General features: G+C 41.6%; 1 protein-coding gene across 4 annotated transcripts in view; it reads left to right on the plus strand.

The window, feature by feature from the left end:
- The window catches only part of ZNF516 (zinc finger protein 516), a 114,472-nt gene extending 102,626 nt beyond the window's left edge, over nucleotides 1–11,846 (plus strand). For all 4 annotated transcript variants that reach the window (XM_083623704.1, XM_083623706.1, XM_083623705.1 and 1 more), the window contains one exon: nucleotides 8,745–11,846. In XM_083623704.1, coding sequence (XP_083479830.1) covers nucleotides 8,745–8,968 — 224 coding nt within the window. In that variant the 3' untranslated portion in view covers nucleotides 8,969–11,846. The remainder of the gene's footprint in view (nucleotides 1–8,744) is intronic.
- The last annotated feature ends 14,650 nt before the right edge of the window (nucleotides 11,847–26,496 follow it).

Genomic DNA, 26,496 nt, shown 5'->3' on the forward strand with positions numbered 1-26,496 from the left:
ACCCAATTAAAATGGTCCCAGGAAATGAGTGCAGTAGTGGGGCAAAAACTTACAGCCAACCTGAGAAAACAAGTATTATCCAACTTAAAGACCACTAATTCCTACAGCGATATTCCGAAAATTTATAATGAAATCTTCCAAATGTTCGTAGAACTTAGTACTCCACCTAAAGTTTGGGTACTTAAACATAGCGCTAGCCCTTGGTTTGATGATGAATGTTTCCAGCTAAAAAGAAAACTGCGCCAAACATTTAAAAATAATCGCACTAAACTAGAGCCCTCTTATCTTGATGAAAAAAGAAAATATCATTACATTCTGGCCGAAAAGAAACAGAAATATGCAACCCAAAAATGGCTACAATTACTCGACTCAATTCAGAGTAAAAATAACAAAGCGTTCTGGAACCTAGTGTACGGAGGATTGAAAGCCGAAAATCAACTAACTCTACCACCAATTGCAGAATCCAAATGGTCCCAATATTTTACATCTGTATTTAACAATCTACACAGTGAACTTAAAGGAAATGAAACCACTAAAAATAAAATCAATAAACTCCAGGAGTGGCCAAGGGTAGAAGAAGAGGAAATTAGAGAGATAGTTAAAAATTTCAAATCGGGGAAATCTCCTGGGCCAGACGGTCTACCAATAGAATTATTTAAGACCTATATAGATTGGTGGGCAGAACCCTTAGCTCAATTGTTTACTCTCATAGATAAATATGGGATCATACCTGAGATATGGTTAAGATCAATAATTATCCCAATTTTTAAAAATGGCGACCCAAAAGAACCAAGGAATTATAGACCGATAAGCCTATTATCAGTGATAGGGAAAATCTACGCTAAGCACCTTTTATCTAAACTCCTTACCTGGATGAAAAATCTAAATTTACCAGGGAAAGAACAAATAGGTTTCTCCAAAGGTTGCTCTACATTAGACCACTGCCTTATACTTATGCATTTGGTTGAAAAATACAGATCTCAAAGGCAATCTAAGATATTTGCTGCTTTTGTAGATTTTCGTGGTGCATTTGACTCAATTGACCGCCCAAAGCTGTGGAGGAAACTCGCAGAATTAAAAATTGATCAGCGCTTATTGATCCTAATAAAAAATTTATACTCTTCCAATATCTGTCAAGTCAAACTTAACACCAAAGGTCACCTTTCATCAGACATCCCAAACTCGAAAGGGGTAAAACAAGGGTGTATTCTTGCCCCCTTCCTATTTAATTTATTTTTATCAGACTTGCCAGATCACCTTCAAAAAATAGAATCACATGCCCCTAAACTTAATCAGAAACCAGTTTCTCTGTTATTATACGCAGACGATGCTGTCCTACTATCATTAACGAGCTTGGGTCTGAAACGTCTTATATCTTCTCTGATCCTTTACTGCGAATGTAACAAGCTCTCTATAAATTACGAGAAGACAAAAATTTTGGTCTTCTCGAATGGTTGGAAATTAGAGAAATGGAAAATAAGAGGGCAGGAAATCCAACAAGTGAAAATCTATAGGTACTTGGGAATCTTATTCCAGAGCAATTTAGGGTGGGCAAATCATCGCACAAATGCCATAAAACAGGCAAAGTGCACCTCATCAGCAGTTGCCCGTTTTTATTATCAGAAAGGCAATCAATTTATTCCTGCGGCCAATCAGATATTCCAAACAAAAGTGCAATCCCAGATATTCTATGGAATCCCGCTATGGGTCCAAGCATATAATAGTGATTTAAAAAAGATTCACTCCAGCTTTCTGAGACGTATTCTTGGACTCCCAGCTGTGATCAAATATGAAACAATGTGTGCAGAAATAGGCATACACACAATGGAATATTGGGCCTGGTCCACCTCAATAAAGTACTGGTTACGCTGCCATTTTCGCTGCCCTCCATCAAGTCTGCTCGCTGATTTGCTCAAAGACTCCTACAAATCAAGATGGTATCAGCACCTCGAAAAAAAGATTGAATCTTTAGGCATCGAGCTGGAGCCCCTGTACAATTCTAATGAGCAATACATTTTCCATAATATCCTAACCAGACTAAAGGATGTTGAGAGGCAAAATATTATGACAGCTGTAAACAAAGTTTGCTCGCCCATATTCTATGATTTAAATATCTTAGATAGCAGAGCCAATTACGTCACCAAATTAATAATTCCAGCCCAACGTAGGGCTTTTATGCTGGCCCGTTTGAATGTTTTTCCCTCAGCATTTGTCAGGGGAAGATATCAAAACATCCCTAGAAACAAGAGATTCTGCAGATGTTTTATGAATGTCCCGGACACGGTAGAGCACATTCTCTTTCAGTGCCCATTGTACAGTACGCTCCGTCAACGCGTGCTGTCCCCTCTTTTGGGTGGTTTGGAGCCCCAACAAGGTGAATGTGTGGGATTCTGCCTATCCGACGTTGACCAAAGGGTAACGGCGGGGGTAGCCGAGTTTTTGGTAGCAGTCCTCCAAGGAGCAGGTTAACAAGGAAAACCACTGATTTTATATGTATATATATATATATATGTATGTAGCCAACTGCTGCCTTTCTGTATATATCTCAAGGCTCTTATATGTTACTTTTTCTTTTATCGTTTTATTTGTATAATGCCTAATAAAGGTTTGAATAAGTAAAGTAAGTTAAAATGAAAAAGTTTGGAAGATAATTAGGTGGGGAGGAAGTTCACAATAAATCATTAGCTGCCTAAACATTCTTAAGTAGAAAACATTTCAATGGTTGGTTGTAGAGATGAATACATTTTATCATACATCTAGACTTTCATGTGTTTGAGAAAGAGTAGAAAAATGTGATCAAAGGGAAAACACAGGCAAATATTACTACAAAATCTTTTCTCTTTTCTTGACAATTTTCCTTTGCAGTGTTAAGTACTAGTGCTAAGGTAGCAATCTAAAGAATACTGAAGCTACCAACCTTGGTATCTTCAGCTAAACGTCCTCTTTTTGACATTTCATTGACATATGGAATAATATGCCTGCTTTCTTTGGCTTTTTTAGCCCTATGATTAATAGTTTATTGCAAATGTTTTTTTTTTAAGATAGTTAGATTGAGCCCAAGAATTCCATTAATCAAAATAATGCATAATGAACAAATAAATGGCAATCTAATTTGTCTCCTTCACAGCTATAAATATTATAGTACAGTCAAGGAACAGGTAGATCCTGTTTGGATTGGACTGCTTGTGTTTCCTTTTGCTCACAGATGATTCAACTGACATGTTGAAGCGAAGAAGACCACATCTTGGCACCCTTTAATTTTTAGCTGAATGTGGGCAAGTCCATCCACTCAGCCATTCATGATCATAAACTTCTTTAAAAAATACCATGAGTTTATACACAGACACATCTCTAATTTCTTCTGCAGATTTCTCAGAGGAAGAGCGGAGAGAATTGCTTTTGGTCTGCACAGAGTTGTATCCAAAGCTTGCTCTTCTGCTTGTGCATCTTAACTTCCACATTCTCTCCTCTCCCTGGCAGTCCCCCACCCACCCTCAAAATCTAATCCAGAAAACTGTGGGACTCTCTCCCAGAGTAGATTTATTCTTGGGGGGGGGGAGTGCATGGGAAGAAGAAAGGAAGGGGAAGTTCCCTTGTACAAAGGGAAACACACTTGCTCAGTGATTCGCTTTTCATGACTCTCTTGCATTGCACTAACTTCATTGTGTGTATGGATTCATTTGCACATATTTACTGCTGGGTTTTTTGTTTTACAATGTAGAATAAATTTTTAAGAGGAGTGCTATCTAAGGCGGAAAGGAAAGGAAAAGATGCATCAAGAAGTGCTGGTTCCAGCAAATTAAAATGCAAAACCAGATCCAGATCTGGTTAGATCTAGATATCCTATAACCAGTTCCGACTTATGGAAGTGGGAGAGGGAAGGCCATTTCTGCTGATTTCTCCTTCCCCCAAATCACCAAGCAGCTCCCTTTGTGCACCATTAAAACAACACGGGGGGGGGGGGTTAGAGGACCCTCTGGATAAATATGGGAAGTACTACAGGAGCCTGCAAGTTAAAGAAAGAAAAAAGAAAAAAGCACCCCCTTCTGTTCTATGAGCTTTTGCTGGGTCACCAGCCCTTCTGTGAGCTGGATAAGCTCTTCCATGAAGAAGCCGTTCCATGTGGAGAGGGCTGCTCTGGATCCAAGCCTGCTATTTTTAATAGTTTGATTTTTGCAGGCAGACAAGAATTTCAGAGTACCAGTGTTTTGTTTTCTTTAAGAAGAGTTCAGTTCTTTGCTTGATCTATGCTTTCTTCATGGTGCTAGTTAACTCATCCCTATTATCACATCTGTAAACGGGTCAATTTGCTCATAGCAAATTGGTGGCTTTATTTCACCCCACCCACCTGCCACTATCCTTTACACTGGTTGCTGGCCATCAAGCTGCCATAACTGCACTGGCAACCCAAACTTTGTGTGGCAAATAAACCATGTGGAATCCAAGAGATACACCCCAGCATCTTCTGTATAATTCCAAGAGATTCAGTGGCAGCTTATGTAGTGTAACAGTATAGGGTAGTTCTCTCTTGAGTCAGCTTAGCAGATCACTGTTGGTTGTATCCAGTGCCATGTTATTCAGAGTAGACTCACACATTTCACACACTATATAGTTGTATAGGTTGGATCTCAGAAAGAAATTTAAGGTGACCTTTCTAAAACTCACGGGTAGCTGTGAGGGGCCAAATATTGAAGAACCGCAATAACCACAGTGGCTTTCCATATTCCGATGGCAAAAGCATGCTGTTTAATCAGAAGCACCCCCATTTGGTTTGGAGGTTGTTTGAATACCTGCTTGCAATACAGACAGGCAGCTTTTATGAGCAACGCAATCAAATAATTGATTTGAAGTCATTTGGTCTGGAGCCAGTTAAACTAGCTTCAGATACTTGGCATCTTTATCTCTTGGTGGAGCTTTAGTATTACCTTGGCCTCCCATCCTGTAATGGCTGCAGTTCATCTCTTCTTCTGTGTAACAAGGAAACTTTTTCTCAAACTTCCTTTAAAAGAAAACAAAAACCTCTTGCCTCTTTAGAGCACTTTCTCTTATGGTAATGCAGACATTCACACAATATCATTACATATTCTAATTTAGCACTGAGGGCTCTGTTCCCCTCATAGTAACACAAGTGTGGGGAAGCTTTGCTCTGAGCTATGGCCTTCTCCAGTATTGTATCCAGAGAGAATTCCACTAATGTGGTCTGCTTAGGGAAGAATTATTGCGCACCCCTCCCACTCATTGCCTGAGCTCCTGGCCCTCTTGCTAATTTTATGTTGTGGGACAGTTGCTAACCCCTTTCATGTTTCTCCGCTATGTGTTAATTCTCCTCTGTGGGTGAATTACAACTGGACCTGTAGGGCAAGCCTTCCCGAGGAGTCACTGACGAAGATGGCTGTCCCACATAGATACCTAATTACACCCTCGGGCCAAGGTCCCTTCTTCCATCGCTCTCTCTTTCTCCCCCCCCCTTTTTTTTGTTTCTCTGGCAATTCTTATCCAGGGAGACTGGATCAAGCTGTTCCTTTCCCTCCCACCACAGACTTCCTTCCCATATTCCCTAGTGCACCTGTAGCCCAGTTCAGTATATTGTGTGTGTGTGTGTGTGTGTGTGTGTGTGTGTGTGAGAGAGAGAGAGAGAGAGAGAGAGAGAGAGAGAGAGAGAGCAGGGCCTCTCTCTTTTTTAATTTAACGATGAGCATCACCTCTTGAAATTGTTCGCCTATCTCTTAGGCATGATGTAGCTGTGCAAAAATATAAGGCATCTTTCTCAGTTTACTGCAAGGAATCCAGCAACCAACTAAATAAGTTTTATCACATCTTTCACTCAGTTACCGTTTCCTACATTTCAAATATATTGCAGTCTGTACAGCTGCTCCCCCTCCCTGTTTCACCCCTTTAATTTTGTTGCAAATCTTCCCAACTCACAGCAGACATTTGACTGGTAAATGCCATGAATCTTAGGCCAGCCTTAATTAGGATGCTTTTCTCTCCCTAAACCTATTAACAAAGGGGAGATACTTAATACATTATGTCAACCAGCACAGGCTCTTCTTTAGTTCTTCCCAGGACTGCCATAGGCACGGCTTGAAATTTACTGGGAATGGTGGTTCTTTTTGCATGGATTTTGAGTCTTACATTGTGTTAATTTAAAATGGTCTGTTTCCCTTCATCAAGGCTTTAGCTTAAGGTTAATGTATGGACATAAGATGCATTGTGCCATAGAGCTTTAGCAATCAGGATTGTAAGCCACATTGTTTGGACAGGGCTGCTCAGAATGCCAATACCAGAGAACTGGAGGCATCCATTTCATCACGACTTTATTTTGAGGTTTACTTGGGTGTGAAACAGCCCCTTCTGCTTTTCCATGGTGGTAATTTTCCTTTTATGGAAACTGGTCAAAACTCTTACATATCTGTTTACTTTATTTTAAAAATAGTTGTTACCCACTCTTCATTGCCACAGGCAATCCCAGAGCAGGGCACAAAAATATGGACTGATTGATTGATTGATTGGGTTTCTATGCTGCTTTTTGTCACACCTGACAGTGTACATAATACATCATATAATTACAAATCACAGACCACAATAAAGGACCAGCAACATCAGTAATAAAATCACAAAAGCAGTTCTATAAAACGAAACAAAAAACTCAAGGGTCAAAAAAATAAGTGAAGCAAATAAATAAAAAATACAGCTAAAAATGCATAGCAACTGATTTAAACCACCAGGATATACTATAATAGTATTTCAGAGGGGAGGGAGTTCCACAAATATAAGTTCCACAAATCAAGCACCACTGCAGAGGGCTGTGCTGCCCTAGCTTATTAGAGGCATATATACAGTCTATGCTCTCAAACCTAGCTTGATCTGATGACTACCATGAGGTCTCTTTTACAGAAAGGGACACTTTCAATTGTCGCTCACATCTGTGTAATTAGCCATTGCCCCAACACATATAATAATTTTAATAATAAGTTTATTATTCGCACCCCACCTATCTGGCCAGGTTGCCCCTGCAATAGATTGTTGCAGACAATCCATACTATGCATACTATGCATATTGATACGAGAGATCTTATTGCCAGCAGAGAGATAGTAATCAGTAGATTTCATTAAAAGAGGAGAGCGGGGGGCTGATTCACACAAACAAGCAGCTGTGTGGGGGGCCACTTGAAATACAGCGACATGAGGGTTGTTTTCTGTGGATCAGCCATTTGCATGAAGTGGCTTCCTGTGCAGTTCAAACTGCATGTGAATGTAAACTCTCACTTTTGGTTTGAGCATCTCTCTCTCTCTCTCTCTCTCTCTCTCTCTGTGTGTGTGTGTGTGTGTCTGTTGCGGCTGCATGAATATCCTCATAAGAATGGAATAAGGTTGGTCCTAAACACAGGATCAGAACAACTTGCCATTAAAACAGATCGTTAAACAATATGCGCTCTTCCCATTAAAAGGTGTTTGGTCCTCCTCCAGTATATTCTTCAATGCCAGAAAATTAATCCTTGTCAACTATACCTTTTCCTGGAGGCTGGGGCGTGCTACTGTGCAGGGATTTGACCAAATTTTGGGATCTCCCTTCAGTGCAGAGACAGGGAACTTGTGGCTCTCCAGACACTGAACTACAAATCCCATAATCCTTGACCATTGGCCATGCTGGCTGAGGCTGATGAGAATTGGGAGTCCCATCAATATCTGGGGAGCCATGAGTTCCCCAATTGCTGTGTACAGAGTGAACCCAACCTGCTTTCTTAGGGCTCCTTTAAAATCTCACCCAAGCATGTGGTGGATCTTGTCACATGAGCAATGAATACATTTTAAGCCAAAAGAGAAATTCTAAATTACTAGCAGGGTGTCCGGCATGAAGAATCCAAGAACTATGTACACTGTACCAATGTATTGATTCACAGATGGGGAAGATGGCATGCCTCTGTGCCTGGAAGATGGGGTATTTTGGCATGGGTGGAAATCTTAGACCCAGGGGCCAAATGTGGCCCTCAAAACATCTCTTTCTGGCCCTCAGGCCTTTCCTCTTGTTGGCTCTGCTTCCCAAATTGAGTGTTTTCGCCTGGCTGGAAAAGTATCCTTGAACTCTAATAATGCCTCTTGGTTGTATGGATGAAGAATAGATAACAGTGTGTTTGTGTCTCTCTATGTGTGTAAAAAATAGCCTACAGCACAAATGTAAAATTTATCTTCACTCATCTGCCTCTGAAATGTGGCCCCTGAACTAAAAAGATTTCCTCACCCTTGTAGTGCAGCGTAAGACATTTTGGATCCTTGAATATAGTTCACCATTCAGCTCACATGAGCTTCAATCTGGTCCTGCCACCAAAAGCAATTTAAAAACTACCCTATCATTTACTTATAAATCCCCTCAGTTACCGTAAAATTTTGCTTCCCCCTTCCTCTGGTCTTTTCCCCCTTCTTCTAGCTATTCTTAACCTTTTCTTAAATGCTCCTTCAGTCACTATTATTTGCTATTCTAGTATGTCATAGAGTTTATAGGAACTTGACATGCTGTGCTCTCACTGGAGATGATTAAAAATAACTCTTTGTGATGTATTAGGTCAACGTTAATGTGCATAATGCTAATAAAAAGGTAGCTGGGGCCAGTAAAGAATGTGAGATTGCTCAACTGCTAGCCTAGAAATGGAAGCGAGAATAATAAAAAAAAGTGTTACGAGAAAATAAGAATAATAAAATGCTCTGCCTCTTCCCTGTTCTATCTCTCCTCTCCCTCCATTTAGGCGAGAGACCCTTCCAGTGCAGATATTGTCCATACAGTGCCTCTCAGAAAGGGAACCTAAAGACGCATGTCCAATGTGTACACCGGGTTCCTTTTGACAACAGCCAGTACCTTGATCGACGGTTCCTACAGCCTCCAAATAATTATTCTCACAACCCTATGGAAGAACAGCTGGAAAACCTCCTTGCAAAGCATCTGGTCCCAGGAGCAACTGTGCTACAATGAAATCTGTTCTCTGTGCTTTGCTGGAAAGCGATGCCTCCGAACTGTTAGTCATTTTTAAAATAAATGAAGAAGCTGCAGAAGATATATACAAATTGACATACTAATCAGTCCCCACAGCTCCTTATTTCCTTTATAACAAACAGTGGCGTTGGCAAGCTTTCTGGTGGCGCAAGGCATCTATATTAATCAAGATAACTTTTTTTAGACACTGGAAAAATTAAACTTTATATGATTTGAAGGGCAGCACTGCAACAAAATCCTCTCTCATGGTTGCTTGAATCTTTAAAACACACACACACACGTGGATTTGGGAATGTGGGATGGAGTGATTAATGAAACTGCCATTAGCTGTCATGCTGGGGGGGGACACAACTTTCCCCCTTCCCCCCAAAAGGAAGAAAGCAAAATGGAGGAGTCATTCAGTGCTGTGAAAGCCAGGCTTGATGAAGGACGGAAGGGACTAAAGAGAAAGACCATCATTCTGCAGTGAGGTTGTTTCATGATAGTTTTGGGACCACTTGCATTTCCAGTGGGCTTATCCTTGACTGCACACCATTAATAGTATGTGAATATGGAAATTGAAACACTTCTTAAAAATGCTTCTCTTTTCACTTCAGAAAGAAAAGAAAATGGCTAGTCAAACACTAAAAAGGAGAGGAAGAAGAAAAACAGGCTTTTGTGTTTTGTTTTTTTTACTCTCAGGGCCTTTCTAATTGTTTGTTTATCCTGCTCTTTCTTTCAGTGCTATTTTCTGTGACCTGATCACAAAGGAAATGTGCATGCTTTTAAAAAATAAAATTAAAAAGAGTGGGGGGGGATGATTCAGCTGTTTAAAGCTGCTGATTTGTATGCTTTTAATAGAAAGAAAGAAAGAAAGAAAGAAAGAAAGAAAGAAAGAAAGAAAAGAGTTCAGGCAGACCTAGGCCCTTAGGGTACTTTATGTGCCTGTATTTCTGTGCAGCAAGCCAGTTACCCTTTCTGGGCCCTTGTGACATTTTGAAGAGAGAGAGAAAAAAGATGAATAGCTTCTTTCGTGGTGACAGGTCAGTGTTCATCTAATGTGTCATGTCTTGTACTTGGTAATCACTGGGGTAAGGGGGAGAGAAAGGAAGCTTTATATACCTCTTCTACAGTAGTTCTTTTCAATGCAGGTTTTCAAGGTAAGGGTGCGGTTGCAGGTTGTTAACCATCCAGTGTCTGCAATTCATTTTTAAATAAATAAATAAATTCCACAGGTATAAATATTTTTCTTTCCCATCATTGCTATGGCACTGTGTGTGATGGTAATAATTCAGATTTTCAGATTTTGCACGTATAATTTTATGCATCATCATCATCATAAAAATGCTGCCTTGAAAAAAATATTCTGTGAAAAACTTTTTGCAAAAAAAAGAAGAAGCTTTACTAGGTTTTTTTAAATTGTAACATTTTTGTAAAGGCAGAAAAAGGATTTTTTAAAAAAACTAGCATGCTAAATATATTTTTCAAAAAAAGCAATAATTTTACATGTACAGAAATGGCGCTAACTTTTTAATACTGATCGAGAGCAACCGTTTACTTTCTACAAATAATGGGATAGTGCTGTCTTTGAAGTAAATGGGCTTCTTACACAAAGAATTTTAAATGTGTACTTTTTCTGTGCTAATTTTGTTTTTGTCTCTCTTTGATTTGGGTTTCTACTTAATTGCAGATTACTTGACCGTTCTTGCTTTACAGTTGCTGACGATAATGCAATTGAAACGTTTGTATGCAATTTGCTGGTTTGGGATTTTTGTTTGATTCCTCATACACCAACTGTATGCCTGCTGTAATCCTGGTATAGCTAAGAATATCTGTGCAAATGCCTATATAAGTGATTGTAATCTGCTGTCTTTTGAAGTTATCTTGCAGAAATTTGTATAGACACATTCCACACTCCCCCCTTCCTGTACCCCACTCCACTTTCAAGCCCCCCCCCCCAAATCAGCTCGTTTTCTGTCTTGATTAACACTTGATCAATTTGGGATTCACACTCAAGTGCTACTTTCCCCTTTATCAAGCACTTATTTTCCTTGTTTAAAGCAAACAGGTAAGGATTCAGGAATGCACCAAGGTAGCTGCTTTGCCTATTTTGTGTGTTTGTAGTTATTAAAAAACCCTTCTGTCCCTCAAAAGTTATATGAGTGTCATGTACAGCTGTAATTATTTATGTTGGTTGATTGTGTTTTGTTGTTGACGGGGGGTTTTTTGGGGTGTGTGTGATGGGTTGTTTTTTGTTTTTGAAAGCTGATATGAAAGGATCTTAGTTAATATTAAGACTTTAAAAGCTCCTCCTGGAGACTGTTTACTTCAGGACTGTCTGACGCAGAGAAAGTGCTGTCACTGCCATTACCAGGGTACTAATCAGCAAAGTTTACAATCATAATTTAGCTACATGAAGAACAACAGCAGGGGAAATCAGTTTAAATAATTATATGCTGTGTATAGCACAGAAATGAGATTTTCACTTAATTAAACAAGAAATGGGGAGGCTGAGGGGGAGCAGTCATTAAAGAGCAGCCGTTTCCACGTGTGAATCCCAAGCATTGTAATTTCCTCCTTTATCATCCATATTGTATCGATTTGTTAATTCAGTTAGACCCTAGTGCTTAGGATGATTTGTGTTCTTATTTATTTAGTTCTTTGGGTTTCAGATAGCTTCCCCCCCTTTTTTTAGGAAACTTGATAATTTTGTAGCATGACACACTTTGTAAGCCATCTTCTGACTGTTACAGAGACTTTTCTACTACCTCTATCAATCTGTTTCTTTTCCTTAACAGGTTTTCTACAGTGTTGCAGTCTAATGTACCTTAGACAATAAAGGGTTCGATTATGAGCACTGCAGATGGTGTATCAGCTATACCTTTCTCAATCTCTCCTTTTGTTTTCCTTTCTCTCCCCCCCTTTTTTTGCCCTCCAATAAAAAAACAAACATGAGCCATAGCAATTCACCACCTGCTCTGACACACATTAAAATACTCTACAACAGGCTTCCTCAACCTCGGCCCTCCAGATGTTTTGAGACTACAGTTCCCATCATCCCTGACCACTGGTCCTGCTAGCTAGGGATCATGGGAGTTGTAGGCCAAAAACATCTGGAGGGCCGAGGTTGAGGAAGCCTGCTCTACAAGGACCAAAACCAAGACACATGAGTAACGGCACCTTTCCAAAATGCAAGTGAATGGCTCTGTGTACACACCATACTGTTAAAGTACATTTAAATCACATTTCCTCCCCCAAAGAATTCTGGGCACTGTTCTTTACCTCACACAGAATTTCAATCCCCAGCAACTATTAACAGACTGCAGTGCCCCATAATTCTTTGAGGGGAAAAAACATTCTTGACAGCATCTTCCTTAGGGGATCAAAAAACAAACAAAAAAGGTTGGGGTGGAAGACATGAGTTCTCATAATTTCAGAACAGCCACGTGCAAGTTTGAAATGGGTTTGATCTGGTTCACACAATGCGTGTCAATAGTTCCTTTGCAGCCCACTCATCCTGGAGATCCCCACCAACTGAATATAACCAGATGAGAGACAGATAATTTGTGAAAGATTAACACTCAATTAGAGGGATATGACTGGAAATAGTTCCCAAATTATTTCGATTTCTTTCCGACTTTCCACTCTCCTAATTCATAAATTGGGGGGGGGGTTAGCGGAATTAAAAAATGTTCAATGCAGGGCACTATTCTGGTTGAAGATAATGATCTCCATAATTCAGCTTGTCTTGCCAGTAGTGATTTTCTAACAATCCAGAGCACAGCAGCTTTGAGGAGTGTCCAAATCACTAAGATTTTACCTAGATTAAAGTGAAGTGAAAATTCCTGTGTCAAAGATGAACGTGCTTTGATTCTATCAATGATATCCTTCCAGAAATGTTCACTTACGAAGATCTCCGAAACACATACTAGATTCACTTGTGAACTTCTGCATCAGTAAGATCTCTAAAATGCCGAAATCAAGTTTCATAAGTCTGAGTTCTAGTTCCACATATGACAGTGATTTGTATATTCTGGGTCCTGCAATTTATTACCCTGGTCAATGCATTTGGATGGCTATGTGATGTTATTACCAGTAGAAAGAAAAACATTGACAAAAACAGAAAAGCCTTGGTTTATTATGTTGTTTATCCTTTCAAAATGGAGGCAAGATCTGTAGCATATCTATTACATTGAATCCTGCTTGTGCATGGGAAACACAGTAGAGTATTTGTTCATCTTAAGGACTTTTTTTGAACCAGCAGCAAAATTAATGAGCAAAAATTGAGCATTAATATATTACCTTAAAACTTTTATCTATTCTACTAGTTGTGCTCAACAACAATGTGTAGGAGATCAGGATCCTATGCCCCATTGACTGGATACAGACTCATGTCTCTTTCCTCTGCTGAGGACATGCTATGCTTCTGTTCCTCACTTGTGTCTCCTTGGGTGTTCACAGTACCAACAAAACCATGCTGAAAGCCAAAAGCTGGGCACTTTATAAGAAGTCAGTCTACTTAAAATCTCCATTGACCATGGGCAATGAAAGCAATGACAAGGGATGGCCAGTTAAAAAGGATATGATGGCCCAATGACAAGGAAAAGCCCGGAAAGACAATTTGCCTCTCCTTTCTAAGTGGCTTGTCCTATTAACACAGGGAACAGGAAATATGAGATGTGTGTGTTGGCTTAACTCAATTGTTCATCTGTCTCAAATTTGCTACCAGAGATGTGGCAGTATCCTTAGCAAATAGGCAAGCGACAAGACGCCTTGCAAAGTGCTCTGGAAAATGAAGTTTTCACACCAAACAGTGCAAGCCCGGCTTCTCTACCAGTACTTAAAATGGTTGGTGCAGCACTTCAGAGGACCTTCCTTTTTATTATTTCCTAAGCAGATGCTTTGCTGCAGCAGGCCTTTGAGGTTGCTGGAGGGCTGGCACATCTAGCGCTCTCCAGTATGCGGTTTGTAGACTTCATCGCTGTACGTTGGATGACAGTGAAGTGGGGGTAATGCCCCAAGCCTCTGTGAAAGCACATTTAATATTTAAATAGCCTCATGAATTTCTGATTACCAGTTTGAATATTTTTCTACCAAAAAAATTAACAATGTATATCACAGTTTGTAAAATAAAGGCTAGCATTATATTTGTTCTTTTGAGAGAGAGAGAAAACATACACGTTCCGACGAGCAGGTCATTCAACCTAGCTTAAAAGAGGTATTTCTCTACAAGAAGTTGGTAAAGTTATAAAGAAAATAGATCATGTTTCCCTGGTTTGTTCCTGTAAGATAAACTCATGCCATGTCATCTGTTATCTCTATCATCTGGAGTGCAGCGCCATAAAAAGTCCTCAGGGGAGGAGAGTTATTCTGAGAAGTGGAAAAGTATTTATTAGCCTTATGAATACTCTCTTTTCCCTATCTGTCTCTAAAAGCCTTCCAATCTTTCAAAGTTGAGGCTTGCATTCGCTTGTAATTAAGCTGTAACTTGGATTTAGAGCTGCCTTGCATCATGATATACGCAGGTAAGGAAGGATGCCTTCAGATGGAAGTTTAATGTGGAATCGGTGCTGCTCGTGTCCACAGCTTTTATTGCAGCATCTGCGTGATGTCATCATCCTCAAAATGCCTGCCCATACTTTTTATTTCTTTTTACATTAAATTGGTACCTCGGGTTACAGATGCTTCAGGTTACAGACGCTTCGGGTTACAAACTCCGCTAACCAGGAAGTGGTTGCTCCAGGTTAAGAACTTTGCCCCAGGATAAGAATGGAAATCGCACGCCAGTGGCGCAGCGGCAGCAGGAGGCCACATTAGCGAAAGCATGCCTCAGGTTAAGAACCATTTCAGGTTAAGAACGGACCTCTGGGACAAATTAAGTTCTTAACCCGAGGTACCACTGTAATCCAGATTCCTCCTTACCCTTCAAAATTTGGTAAGTTAAACACACACACATACACGTTTTACATCTGTAGTAATTACTGGTGCATTTTTTGTGCTATTATTTATTCATTTTATTTTTTGAGGGTGGTTCGTCACATGTGGTGAAATTTTGGTGGATGATCTCTGTCACTACATCCCTACGCCCAGTGCTTCCCCCCTCTCCAAAAAAAGGTGCTGGTACTCTCACCATGAAGTTGTTACAGCAAGTGTCACACTTTGAACAAATAAAAGAAGAGGTGTCGGTACTGCATAGCCTTGAGTACCCCCAGAAAAAAGCATTGCCTATGTCAGTTTACTGTTCATCTGAGTACAACCTTGCTATTTCATTTCTGGGAGTACGCAATCCCAAAGGAAGGAAAAGCTACATGCCATTTTGGAGGAGAAATCACCTCAAGGTCTCCACATGGTAATTATGGAAGATGACCTGGGAGACTGTACCTGTGGTACAGATAACAGGCTTTTAATAATCTTGAGCTATTGGGACTTCTTTTTTTAAAGTAATATGAGGAAGATATGGACAAGACCTCTGTATCATTCACAAGACCTAGGTATGATTTAAACAACAACAACAACACACACAATACACACTGGAAATGGACATTTCCCTGACCACAAATAGCAAAACTGTCAATTTTGCTCATTGTGAAACATGGCTCAGTAAGGCTGCTAATTTTTGCTTTTGTGCACTGTCTGGGACACTCTCGCTGAAGGTTACTACACAAAGGTACAGAAATACATGTTTGCATGCCCAGAATGAGAAATGTTAGTGGAGGGCAGTGGAAATACAGAATAATACAGTCCCAATACATTTGGTCAAGCTCCACCTGCTGGTGGGGGCAGATAGCAGCATAGCAATACAGTGGTACCTCAGGTTACAGACGCTTCAGGTTACAGATGCTTCAGGTTACAGACTCCACTAACCCAGAAATAGTACCTCAGGTTAAGAACTTTGCTTCAGGATGAGAACAGAAATCGTGCAGCAGCAGCACGGTGGCAGTGGGAGGCCCCATTAGCTAAAGTGGTGCTTCAGGTTAAGAACAGTTTCAGGTTAAGAACGGACCTCTGGAACAAATTAAGTTCTTAACCCGAGGTACCACTGTATTTATCATGACTGAAAAAAATTGGAACAGGTACACACTAACTTGCCAACTTTACACACAGAAAAATAGGACCTGACTGACCAGGTTGTGATATAAGGTCTGAAGGCTATAAGCACCCTAAATTGGTAAGGTGAACACTGGCCTGCCTGGATTCTTGCTATTTCTTACCTATATAAGGGATCCTCTCCTTCTGCTCCACCAAATGCTCTCTGCCATTCCAATTTGAGCAGCGGTGGGGCAGCACCACAGAGCCCACCTGACACCTTTATGCCATTTACCAGGATGGAGCAGGGCAGCAGAAAGATTGGAGCTGTATGGGTGCCTGTGGGGTTGCAGGATTGGTTCCATTTGCGACCCTGTGCAGCCACAACCTCTCCTCATCCTTGCACCATGGGACAGCAGAGCTCGTGTGGGGAGGATGGCTCTGGGGCAGCATTCTGGATTCTAGAACATTCTATGGCAGCCTTCCTCAACCTTGGCCCTCCAGATGTTTTTGGCCTACAACTCCCATAATCCCTAGCTAGCAGGACCAGTGGTCAGGGATGATGGGAATTGTAGTCTCAAGGGCCGAGACTACAGTTCTGGAGGGCCGAGGTTGAGGAAGCCTGTTCTATGGTGTTCTTGGATGTTGAACGCCCATAGTACAGCAGCAGCCGGTGAAGTGCTTTGTTGGGTCACAACAACTAGTGCCCATTTTGGGATAAGAGGTGGAGAGAGAGGGATCCCTGCCTGTTTGCAGGGAGAGACAGTGACTGATGTGGGGCTGCCACAATGGTATTCGTATGGTCAGGGCAGGCCTGCCCATGAGGCAGACTGAGGCAGCTGCCTCAGGTGGTGGAATTCAAGGGGTTCCTCTGTGGATGAGGAGAAGCGGCTGGCACCTTTTGGGTTCTGGTGAGATCTCCCAAGAGGGCTGCAAGATCATGTGAGCTTCCCAAGACCCTGGTAAGCAAGTCAGAGCACCTTGCTTACTGGGTTTTGGGAAGCTTGTGCAAGACTCTGGAGCTTCCACATGACCTTGCCGGGCTCTCACAAAATCTCTTCAGAATCTGGAAACTGCAGCCACGCAAACCTGGTAAGTGAGGCTTTAACATGGGTGGTAAGCGGGAAGGATTGGGACCTTTCTGTATTGCCTCAGGTTGCAACATGGGATGGGCCGCCCCTAAGCATGGAACTGCTGTAACCGTATGGTAGATGTTTCCCTCTAATTCAGGGCTGCAGCCATCTTTCCATACTAGGTGGGGCTGACTCATTTCCAGGTGAAGCTCACATATGTCTTCTTGGAATTTTGCCATGGTATTTTGCTTTCTTTCAGTCAGTGGACTTTTCAGTATTGCAACAGATACCTTACTTTATAATAGTCATTAACCTGAAGCCTATGGGATGATTCAATGACCTAGTAAGATATAAGGCGTGGACTTAATTGCTGCTCTCAAAAGAAATCTGCTTCTTGCAATTATTTGGCTGTAGTTTTTCTCCCTCTGTGTGCTATGTTCATATACAAGGATTTGACAAAGTGCCACAGTATAATCTAATAATAATATCCATTTTGTCCCATAAAATTATTATATGCAGGCTTAAAATGTTAAATATGTCACTATTAGGCTGGAGTAGCGAAGCATTCAGTTTATAATATTAAATGCCCCCAAATTACACAACGTTATCAATCACGCACTCTGCTAACAGTCAACTTTCTTCCCTCTCTCTCTTTAATTTTGCATTTTTTGTCGAGCAAATTATGATTAAAGTTCCCAGTCTTGTGCTAAAAGACTCCTAGTGGTGAGTGGCAGCAAAGTTCTAAGCAAAGCAGTTAGAAAACAAATTACACTACAGTCTAATATTTAATAACATTGCAGAGTACAAAGATTTAAGACCCAGAACTACAATCAGCTTTGGATCAGAAGAGGAATGCTAGTAATAACAGAGGATATATATATTTTTAGAAATGACTGCAGATCATCACTGAAAGACTTAAAATAATTTGAATCACCGAAAAATGGCAATTTTAAATGTATTTTTGAAGGACTTGTCTGCTCTCTTTGGTCTGTTTGCACTTTTAACTCAAAAGACACTTGACAACGAAGTGATCTGAAGCTACTTTCACTTTTTTGTTATTATATGTATTTATTTGAAGAGTATTTAAATGGATGGACAACTCTTCCATCTAAAGGGCTCTCCCAGAGCATCTTTCCAATCAATTTAAAAAACAATCATGGGGAAAAGGGAGGTGGGTGGGTGAGGGAGCAAACTCAGGGACCTGTTCTTAAAGTTCAAATTCTTATAACAATAAGATGGAGTGGAGACTGCAGGTAACCTGATGGACTGGTCACTATTAAGTGGCAGAGAAGGGAGGAACACCTCTGCATCACCACAAGCCAATAAACATCAGACCATGGTAAGACTAGCTGGTTTCTATCTTAATGCTCTTACTGGAAAATGAAAGGGGAGTCGGTCCACCAGGTACCATGGTCCAGAGCACATTACAGTAGTTTAAAAATGAATGACCCACAGTGGCCAAGCTATCCTGGTCCAGGAAAAGGTACTGTTGGTGCACCAGCTAAAGCTGTCGATAGGCGTTTTTTGCTCTTGTGGCTACGTGGTCCTTCATGGGCAAAGATGGTTCCAAGAGTCCTTCAAAACTATGTACCTAGTCCTTCGGAGAGAGTGCAGCCCCATCTAGAACAGACAGGACCCCCTCCAATAATTCTAGGACCTGGGAACCAGTCACCCACAGTATACTACTGGACTTGATCTTGATCACACCTGCAGTCTGTTGTTTGGTGCAGAAATGTACCTAAGCATGTTAGCCTGCATCCTGGGGGGGGGGGGGAACATTGACAGGGAGCTGAAGGTGATGCTCCTTAATAATGTAAAAGAAAAGGCTACAATTCAGTTAACCAGGCTCTATCCTTGCACATAATGTACATATCAATTGCCTAGCAATGCATTATATAGCATCATCTAATTCAGTGTGTCAAACTTTTCAATCCAATTTATACATTCAGCTGCACTGAGTCTCTGCATCATTTACACTGAGTAATGTTTGAGCTGCTCAGAAGAAAGTGAGTAGATTTACGGTACGCATTACACTCTGGGACCACCAGTGAGCAAAATGAATGAAGTAAACCTCACATTGAAGTACTAGATTATTGTGTGCTATATTTTGTTCTGTGATTTTTCTCTCTCTTTATTTTCCCCATCCGCGCTCGCCCCCCCCCCCCCGCCTTGCCAATAGAGGTATCCAGTCTTGAATGTGTCAGTATGTCGTGAATTTGCAGTTGCATTCGGAAAGATGCCTTTGAACTGGTGCTTTGCATTTCTTTGAGAGCTTGCATGGCGAAGAAACAGAACGTGGACTCAAATGCTATGAATGTGTCTCATTATTTCCCTTCCATTTAAAAAAGAAGTTCAACATAGGCAGATAGAGTAGATCCCATCACTTATTATATAGAGAGCATATACTTTGTGAGCTTCTTCTGTCCTTATATGCCAGCCGCGAGACCATAATGATTTTAGATGGTTAAGACAGCGGTGATGTAACTCTCCTGAACAAAGGAACTATGCAAAGCTTGATGTCTATTTTTCACTTGCTCTATCCTGTTAAAAGAGAGAGAGAGAGTAAGAGGGAGAGAGGGAGAGAATGAATGTATTTTGGGGTGGGGGTAATATATACACACACACACACACACACACACACACACAGTTCATGATGTCCCACACTGACAATACGTGACATGGACATCATGTGACAATTTGCATCCCTGTCACAGGACCCCAAAATCTTGCCTGAGCAAGTCTGTCATACTCTGCTCAATGGTCAGGCCAGCTAGCTTTAAAAAAAAAAGAACCTGGAATATTTGAGTAGAGGCATATCTGCATTCTGCCTAAGGTTTCTCTGTGTGATTTGTGTGTGTATCCAGCATGTGTTCGGGCAGCCCCATTCTTGTCAGGGTGATGTGCTGCTTCATGCTCTCATGGGAATGTTTGTTGCATTTTTAAACTCATAGTGTATCATGAGCAGTGTCTGGGTGCAAGCACTTCTGGGTGCATGTTGCCCCACGTCTCTGAACTTGCTGGAAAAGAGAGTCCGTTTTTAATGATACAGAGGGACATCACTGTGAAATGCAGAACAATTATTTGTGTCACTGGCATAAACGCTTTGTAAAAAGATGAATTTCTGAGGTGACACAGGGCCAACCCATGGAAGGGCATACCTCACATGGGTGGTGAGAGGGACATTGAAGGTTTAAACGCCTGGTCTTGAATATATTTAAAATGAAAGGGCAAAAAAAGCGGTACAGTATCTTTTAAGAGCACATTGTTATATCTGATAGCCACTAGAGGTAGGGGTATATGGGACTTTAGGGGAGGGATAATACTTTTGGTAGGGGACACATCATGCTCCTTTTGGGATAGTTTGTCCACTTTTGGTCTCCATCCTGCACTCAGCTCTCACCTGTGGCTCCTAGAAGCTTTCAGCATGTGACAGTGGTAACACCCCAGGAATGGCTTCAACTGGCTAGCTCAACCAGGTGAGGGTAGCCGATAGGGCTAGGAAATGTCAGTTTTTCAACATTGTGATGTATCACCAGCCAAACATCGTGATATAGTGGTACAGTGGTACCTCGGGTTACATACGCTTCAGGTTACATATGCTTCAGGTTACAGACTCCGCTAACCCAGAAATATTACCTCAGGTTAAGAACTTTGCTTCAGGATGAGAACAGAATTTGTGCTCTGGTGGTGCCTGGTGATACAGCCCGTTCCTCTGTGTGCTGGGCACTGGCCGTGTGGGGACTCCAGAGCGGCGGCAGTTTCACCCACAATATACCACTGGGTGAAGGTGCCATCACACTCTGGCCCTCAAACCGGTCCTGGGTGATGTATTGGTACATTACCCAGGCTAGTAGCTGATGACTCTCAAACCCAAGGTAAGTTAGGGACTCCCCCTGCATGTTAAGCCTAGCTTTATATATTTTTGGAGTGCTTTTGCCTGGTTTCAATGGGTGCTTAACTCTGACTGTTGCTTGCATGAATGGAAGCTAGAAAAAGATGTGAGTATGTATAGAAACTAGCCTAATACAAAGGTAAGGTAAAGGTAAAGGGACCCCTGACCATTGGGTCCAGTCATGACCGACTCTGGGGTTGCGGCGCTCATCTCACTTTATTGGCCGAGGGAGCTGGCGTACAGCTTCCAGGTCATATGGCCAGCATGACTAAGCCGCTTCTGGCAAACCAGAGCTGCACACGGAAATGCCATTTACCTTCCTGCTGGAGAGGTACCTATTTATCTACTTGCACTTTGACATGCTTTGGAACTGCTAGGTTGGCAGGAGCAGGGACCGAGCAACGGGAGCTCACCCCGTCGCGGGGATTTGAACCGCCGACCTTCTGATCAGCAAGTCCTAGGCTCTGTTTATTAATTTCTCTGTACACTTTTTCCTTGCCCGTGACATGCAGCCCCCAGGAGATTTCATCCTCAAAGGAATGTGGTCCTCTGGTTGGTTAAAGTCTCCCATCCCTTAACTAGACTTGTGTTGTCAACACATAGCAGTCACTCACTTTGCTCTCCTCTCCTTCCTTAGAGGAGGGGTTTGTGTCTTGGTTCTATCTACCTAGTGTATTGGCTCATTTAATTGTTTATAATAGTAATAATTGCTTGGAGAGTAGAATCAGTGTGTTGACCAGAAATACATATTCTCCTGGGGAATAATAATATATGTGGTCTGTAATTGTGCATGTGTGTGTTTGTGTCTGCAAGAGAGATCTGCCGCTACCTTCCCTACATGCTGCCCTAGAAAGCTGGCAATGTGGTTCCTTTTTAACTGAATCAAGAGTTCTGCATTTTTCATTTTGAGATATGCAGAGGAGAAATGAAAAGGTGCACATTTATTCAAACTGGTGTCTTAATAAGTTCTACAGTTATTTGCTGCAGTTGCAGCTAAAACTCTCCTGCTTAGCAACTAGAGGCACAGGCTCTTTAAAAAGTGTTAAGGGATCTACGTTTACTACATCAGTTAATACTTTGCAATAACATGTACATTGTAATGTGGGGAACACATTAATTTTTTTTAAAAATCCATTTTGCACATGTCTGTCTTCTGGGGGCATTCAGTAAACAGACTGTTTTTTAAATACAATTTGGGGACCAGACTCTGACATGCGCTATTTTATAACCTGAAGTAAGTGTCTTGATATCAAATATTCAGTTGCATATCTGGGATTTCATTCAGAGTGCTTAGCCAAAAGAAATAGTGGACGGCTGCAGAATTGCCTGGCTCATTTTAGCCTTGTGTGTTGTAGTTTTGTTATTAGTAGTTTTTATAAGAAAAATAGAGGGGCGCACTCAAGAGAGTAGTTCAGCAAAAAGGAAAAATATCGAAGTTCGTTAACAGCTAGGCAGGTTATTTTAAAACTTAAGTGAGGACACAATCCATTAAGGAAGTTCTGCACCTTAGACTCTGTTACATTGAGAAAGAGCCGTGTAAGAGTATAACTCCTATTCATTTCAATTGACTTTTCCTCAAGAGAACTTGCTAGTGGATTGTTCCCAGGCAGATCTGGAATACTTGTCCAATGAAAGAAAAATGGTTTCCCTGACTGTTAATATGCCTCTCAAACATTAAGCTAGGCATGGCTTACCATGTCCTCTACAACACCAATTATCATTAAAACCTCCCTCCCCATCTCTTCTGTTTTTACAAAAAAAAATTATGCCCTGCTACTTTTATCAAACCCATATGGAACACTCAACTAGGCAAACTTTCGTTTGAAAGCTAGGGCTGCAGATACACACACACACAAACACACACACACACCCGCGGCTTCCAGCATAAATGGGGGCAAAGGGAAATGGTACGTATCAACTTAGTTTGGCTGTCAGTACCAAAACAGGGCCTGTCTATAGGCACAGCAAAGAAGGATGGAGGGGGGGAATCACTCCAGACTTCTGTTGGTGCAAGGAATAAATAACTACTTCACTCCATCCATAAAAGTGTTGCCTCCTCCCATATGTCAAACACCTTCCAAACAGTTTGACTTGCAGCTTTTAAAACATCTGTTTCTTCTCTCCTCTTTCCACACCAAATCACAGAGCTTTTCAACTAACGTGATAGAGGGGGAAATGGCTTTGTAGCAATCAAGGGTGCTGCCATGGTGCCTGCCCCCCCCCCCCAATAAAACAGAAAAGACATTCACCCACTGTGGGCCAGCTATTCTTCAACATGCCTTTACCCACCATTTCAGCCACACAATCAAGAGTTTTCTGCCCCACACCCCCTTTCTTCCAAAGAGCAATTGTAAAAGTGGAAGTTATTTTTTTCTGCATATTCAGAGACATTTTTGTGATAGTTTCTTGTAGCACAGCTGGCTATGAAATCAGGAAGTCCCCCATTTTGTATCTTACCATGAATTACCTCAGTTGGGGATGGGAAACTACAACTCCCACCCTCCTTGACTGGTTATGCTGGCTCAAGCTGATGGGAACTATGTGTTGTGCTTCCGCCATCTTGGCATTCAAGATAACCCTTCAATTAATTGGTAGTTGTTACAACTATGAGCTCATATATGTTTATATGCGCCTGCTTTGATACACTAATTGGCTTGCTTTGATGGCACCCTTATCTGTGGGAATGGGGATGTTGGGCTCAGAGCCCAGAAGATAAATGATCAGTAATGTTTTGGGTACTGGCCACCTGCATCCCTGGCCAGGTGGCTGACATAGTTTGCCTTGTTGTATAAAGAATGCTTGGATCTTTGCTTGGGCGTGGATAAACCATCTCTTTGCTGCAGTACCTGCTTGCTGCAGGGTCCGTCCTGTGTCTCTGGAAGAGAAGGCAAGGGGAGGTGACAGACTGCTTTGCTATAAACCTATACCTATGTTCAGTAGAACTGATCACTCTGGATCTGAACTCCTGCATCTTACAAGCTTTCCTCCAGCTTTGGGGCTGTGGTTTGGGTGTGCAAAAAAACTGGAGTTCAGTAACATCTATAGGGCCACAGGTTATGCATCACTTCTCCAGGAGGTTTTATGTATTATCTCTCTGACCCTCAACCCTATATTTCCAGGGTTGTGTCTGTTGCGTCTTACAGGGCTGTTCTTAGGATTAGGACTAGCTAGGGCATGTGAAACACCTTGAATGCCTGAAAACACACTATGCATGTTGTTATCCTGGAACAATGCCACACTCAAAATAGAAGACAGCAATGCACACTTCACAGTCCACTCTGGTCCTTGTGTATTCACCAGGAGTCCAGCATAGTATGAAGCACCATGGTCACATATACCGTGCTGTCAGGGCTTAGGTTTACAGAATGGAGTATTGGGGAAAGACAATGGTGACCATCAGCCAACCAAAGTTGTGAAGGAGCTTTGGTAAATTTGGCTCCATAAAAATCACATTTCCCTCCAAAATGTGAAAGAAAGATCGCAGTTTCGCCTGTCTTTCACCCCGAAGCCCTTCAATTCAGACCAAAGTTTAAAGGCTTTGAAAGTTCAGCCAAGAACTAGTGTGGATAGTATGTGGCCGTTTAAAGACCTTGGTTCAAAACCATGGATTCATAGGGTGCATTAGGGAAAACCAGTCTCTTGCAGCTTCATCTAACAACATTCTTGCTTATTTGCATCTGGGGAAAAACCCTTTTCCTTTCACAAAAAAACCCCTTCACACATATCTCTAAAATCCACCAGAATGGTTGTCCCAGTTTGGCAGCATGAGAATGGAGCCGCAAAATGGCAGGGAGATATTTCAGCCCAGCCCCATATTACCATTTACCTTTAACTAAAGGAGTTGAATGCAGAGAGTGCAATCATACCAGCCAGGGAATCCAGAGTGAGTCAGGTGACACTATCTGACAGCTATAAAAGCTTCCAGGTCAGCTTGCTCACTGTTACCTGCAACCAGGAATCTTTGATGTATGCAGATTGCCTTCACCTTCAGCTGCATCAGAGTCAGATCTGACACCTGTGTACTGTCTAAGGATGAGCCAGGTGTGCGTGCCCTCAGCAGTCTCAAGAACTCTGCAGATCAATTCATCAAGACTAAAATATAAATAATAGAAATGCATAATATAAATAGCATTGTGAAAATGTTTGCATGGCCATGTATAGAACAAGGAGAGAGAAAATTGACACTGTTCTCCTTATTTGGCCATGTGATTCATGTGTACAAATGCATTTGTGTTTTTGAAACAGTATTTCTTTTTTATTATTACATGGAAACTCTGGAGCCAGATATTTATACACTAGTGTAGCAACCAGATAGTAGCTTCTTATTCTGTCTGTCACAGAGGCAGCTGGCCAGAAGATGGAGCTGCAAGTACACAGTGCCGGTTTTCCATGTCTCTTGGACACCACTGAGACTGAATGAAGGTACTCTTGACTAGGGAATGGGTGAATAAGTCAGTTTCTGGTTCCCAATTTTTTTTCAACGCTAAATTTGGTTCTTAATATTTCCACATCGGTTTGTGATTTATTTATTTTTTAAGTCCTCATGAAACGCCTTTGCATTGTACTGCATCCCCCCCCCATACACATTTTTGTATGCATTTCCCCCTGAATATTCACATTTTTGCAAAGCTAAGCTTTTCATTTGTTATTTTCACTTGTGTATACATTTATATGCATGCTTCACCCTAGCATTTTCATACACGTTACTTGGCGGGAGAACTGTAGGGCAAAAATCAGAGAAGCACCAGTTTTGAACAATGTCTGGGTTTCAGTTTGTGTGTTGTTTCAAAAGGAACACATTCGATAAAACAACCTTTAAATGCTAACTGAATCGAATTCCTACTCCTGACAAAACAAGTCCTTTGGTTCTTTCCATTTCTAACCCCTGCAGCCTCTCGGGTGACCTAGGGAACCAGTGCTGTTTTGCCCTCAAGCATCAGAGCCTGAGTTTGGTCTGAATTCTGGGCCATTGGTCTCTTCAGCAACAATCAAGCTTTTGTCGGACTACCTTTCTACATGCTTGCATGCTGCCTGCCCAGTTTGGTCCACATGACATTCCTTGCCCAGACCACTTCTGCTCCACCCAACCTCCTCGACCCTCTTTTAACTTCCAGACTTCACGTTTGACTACTGTTGCATTTTCCCATCCCATATCCGCATTCTGCTGCTGCACCTGGTCATGCCCCCTCCCAGGCAACCTGGCTACTTTTATTGAGAGGTTCAAAAGAGGCCTTTACCCAAATGGCACCAGTACATGAATATACCAAAACAATGGCAGATTAATTCCAAAATAGGGTCTGGGTCCTATTTCCGTTCCATTTTAGCAATGGTCTTCTTGCCCAGCTACCTGCATTAGGATACCCGCTGGAAAATGCTGTTTTAAGTAATGCAAATGATGGAAGCTACTGCTGAAGGATGGAATTATTTTTAGTCCGCCTGCCTCCCCTCTTTAACAAAACTAAATGTCAGTTAAATGTAGCCATGGTATAATTTTCCATCTGTAGGCACAGAAGCTGCTGTGGCATAGGCTTCCCTGT

Source organism: Podarcis filfolensis (assembly GCF_964270895.1).
Source record: "Podarcis filfolensis genome assembly, chromosome: 7".
NCBI lineage: Eukaryota > Metazoa > Chordata > Lepidosauria > Squamata > Lacertidae > Podarcis > Podarcis filfolensis.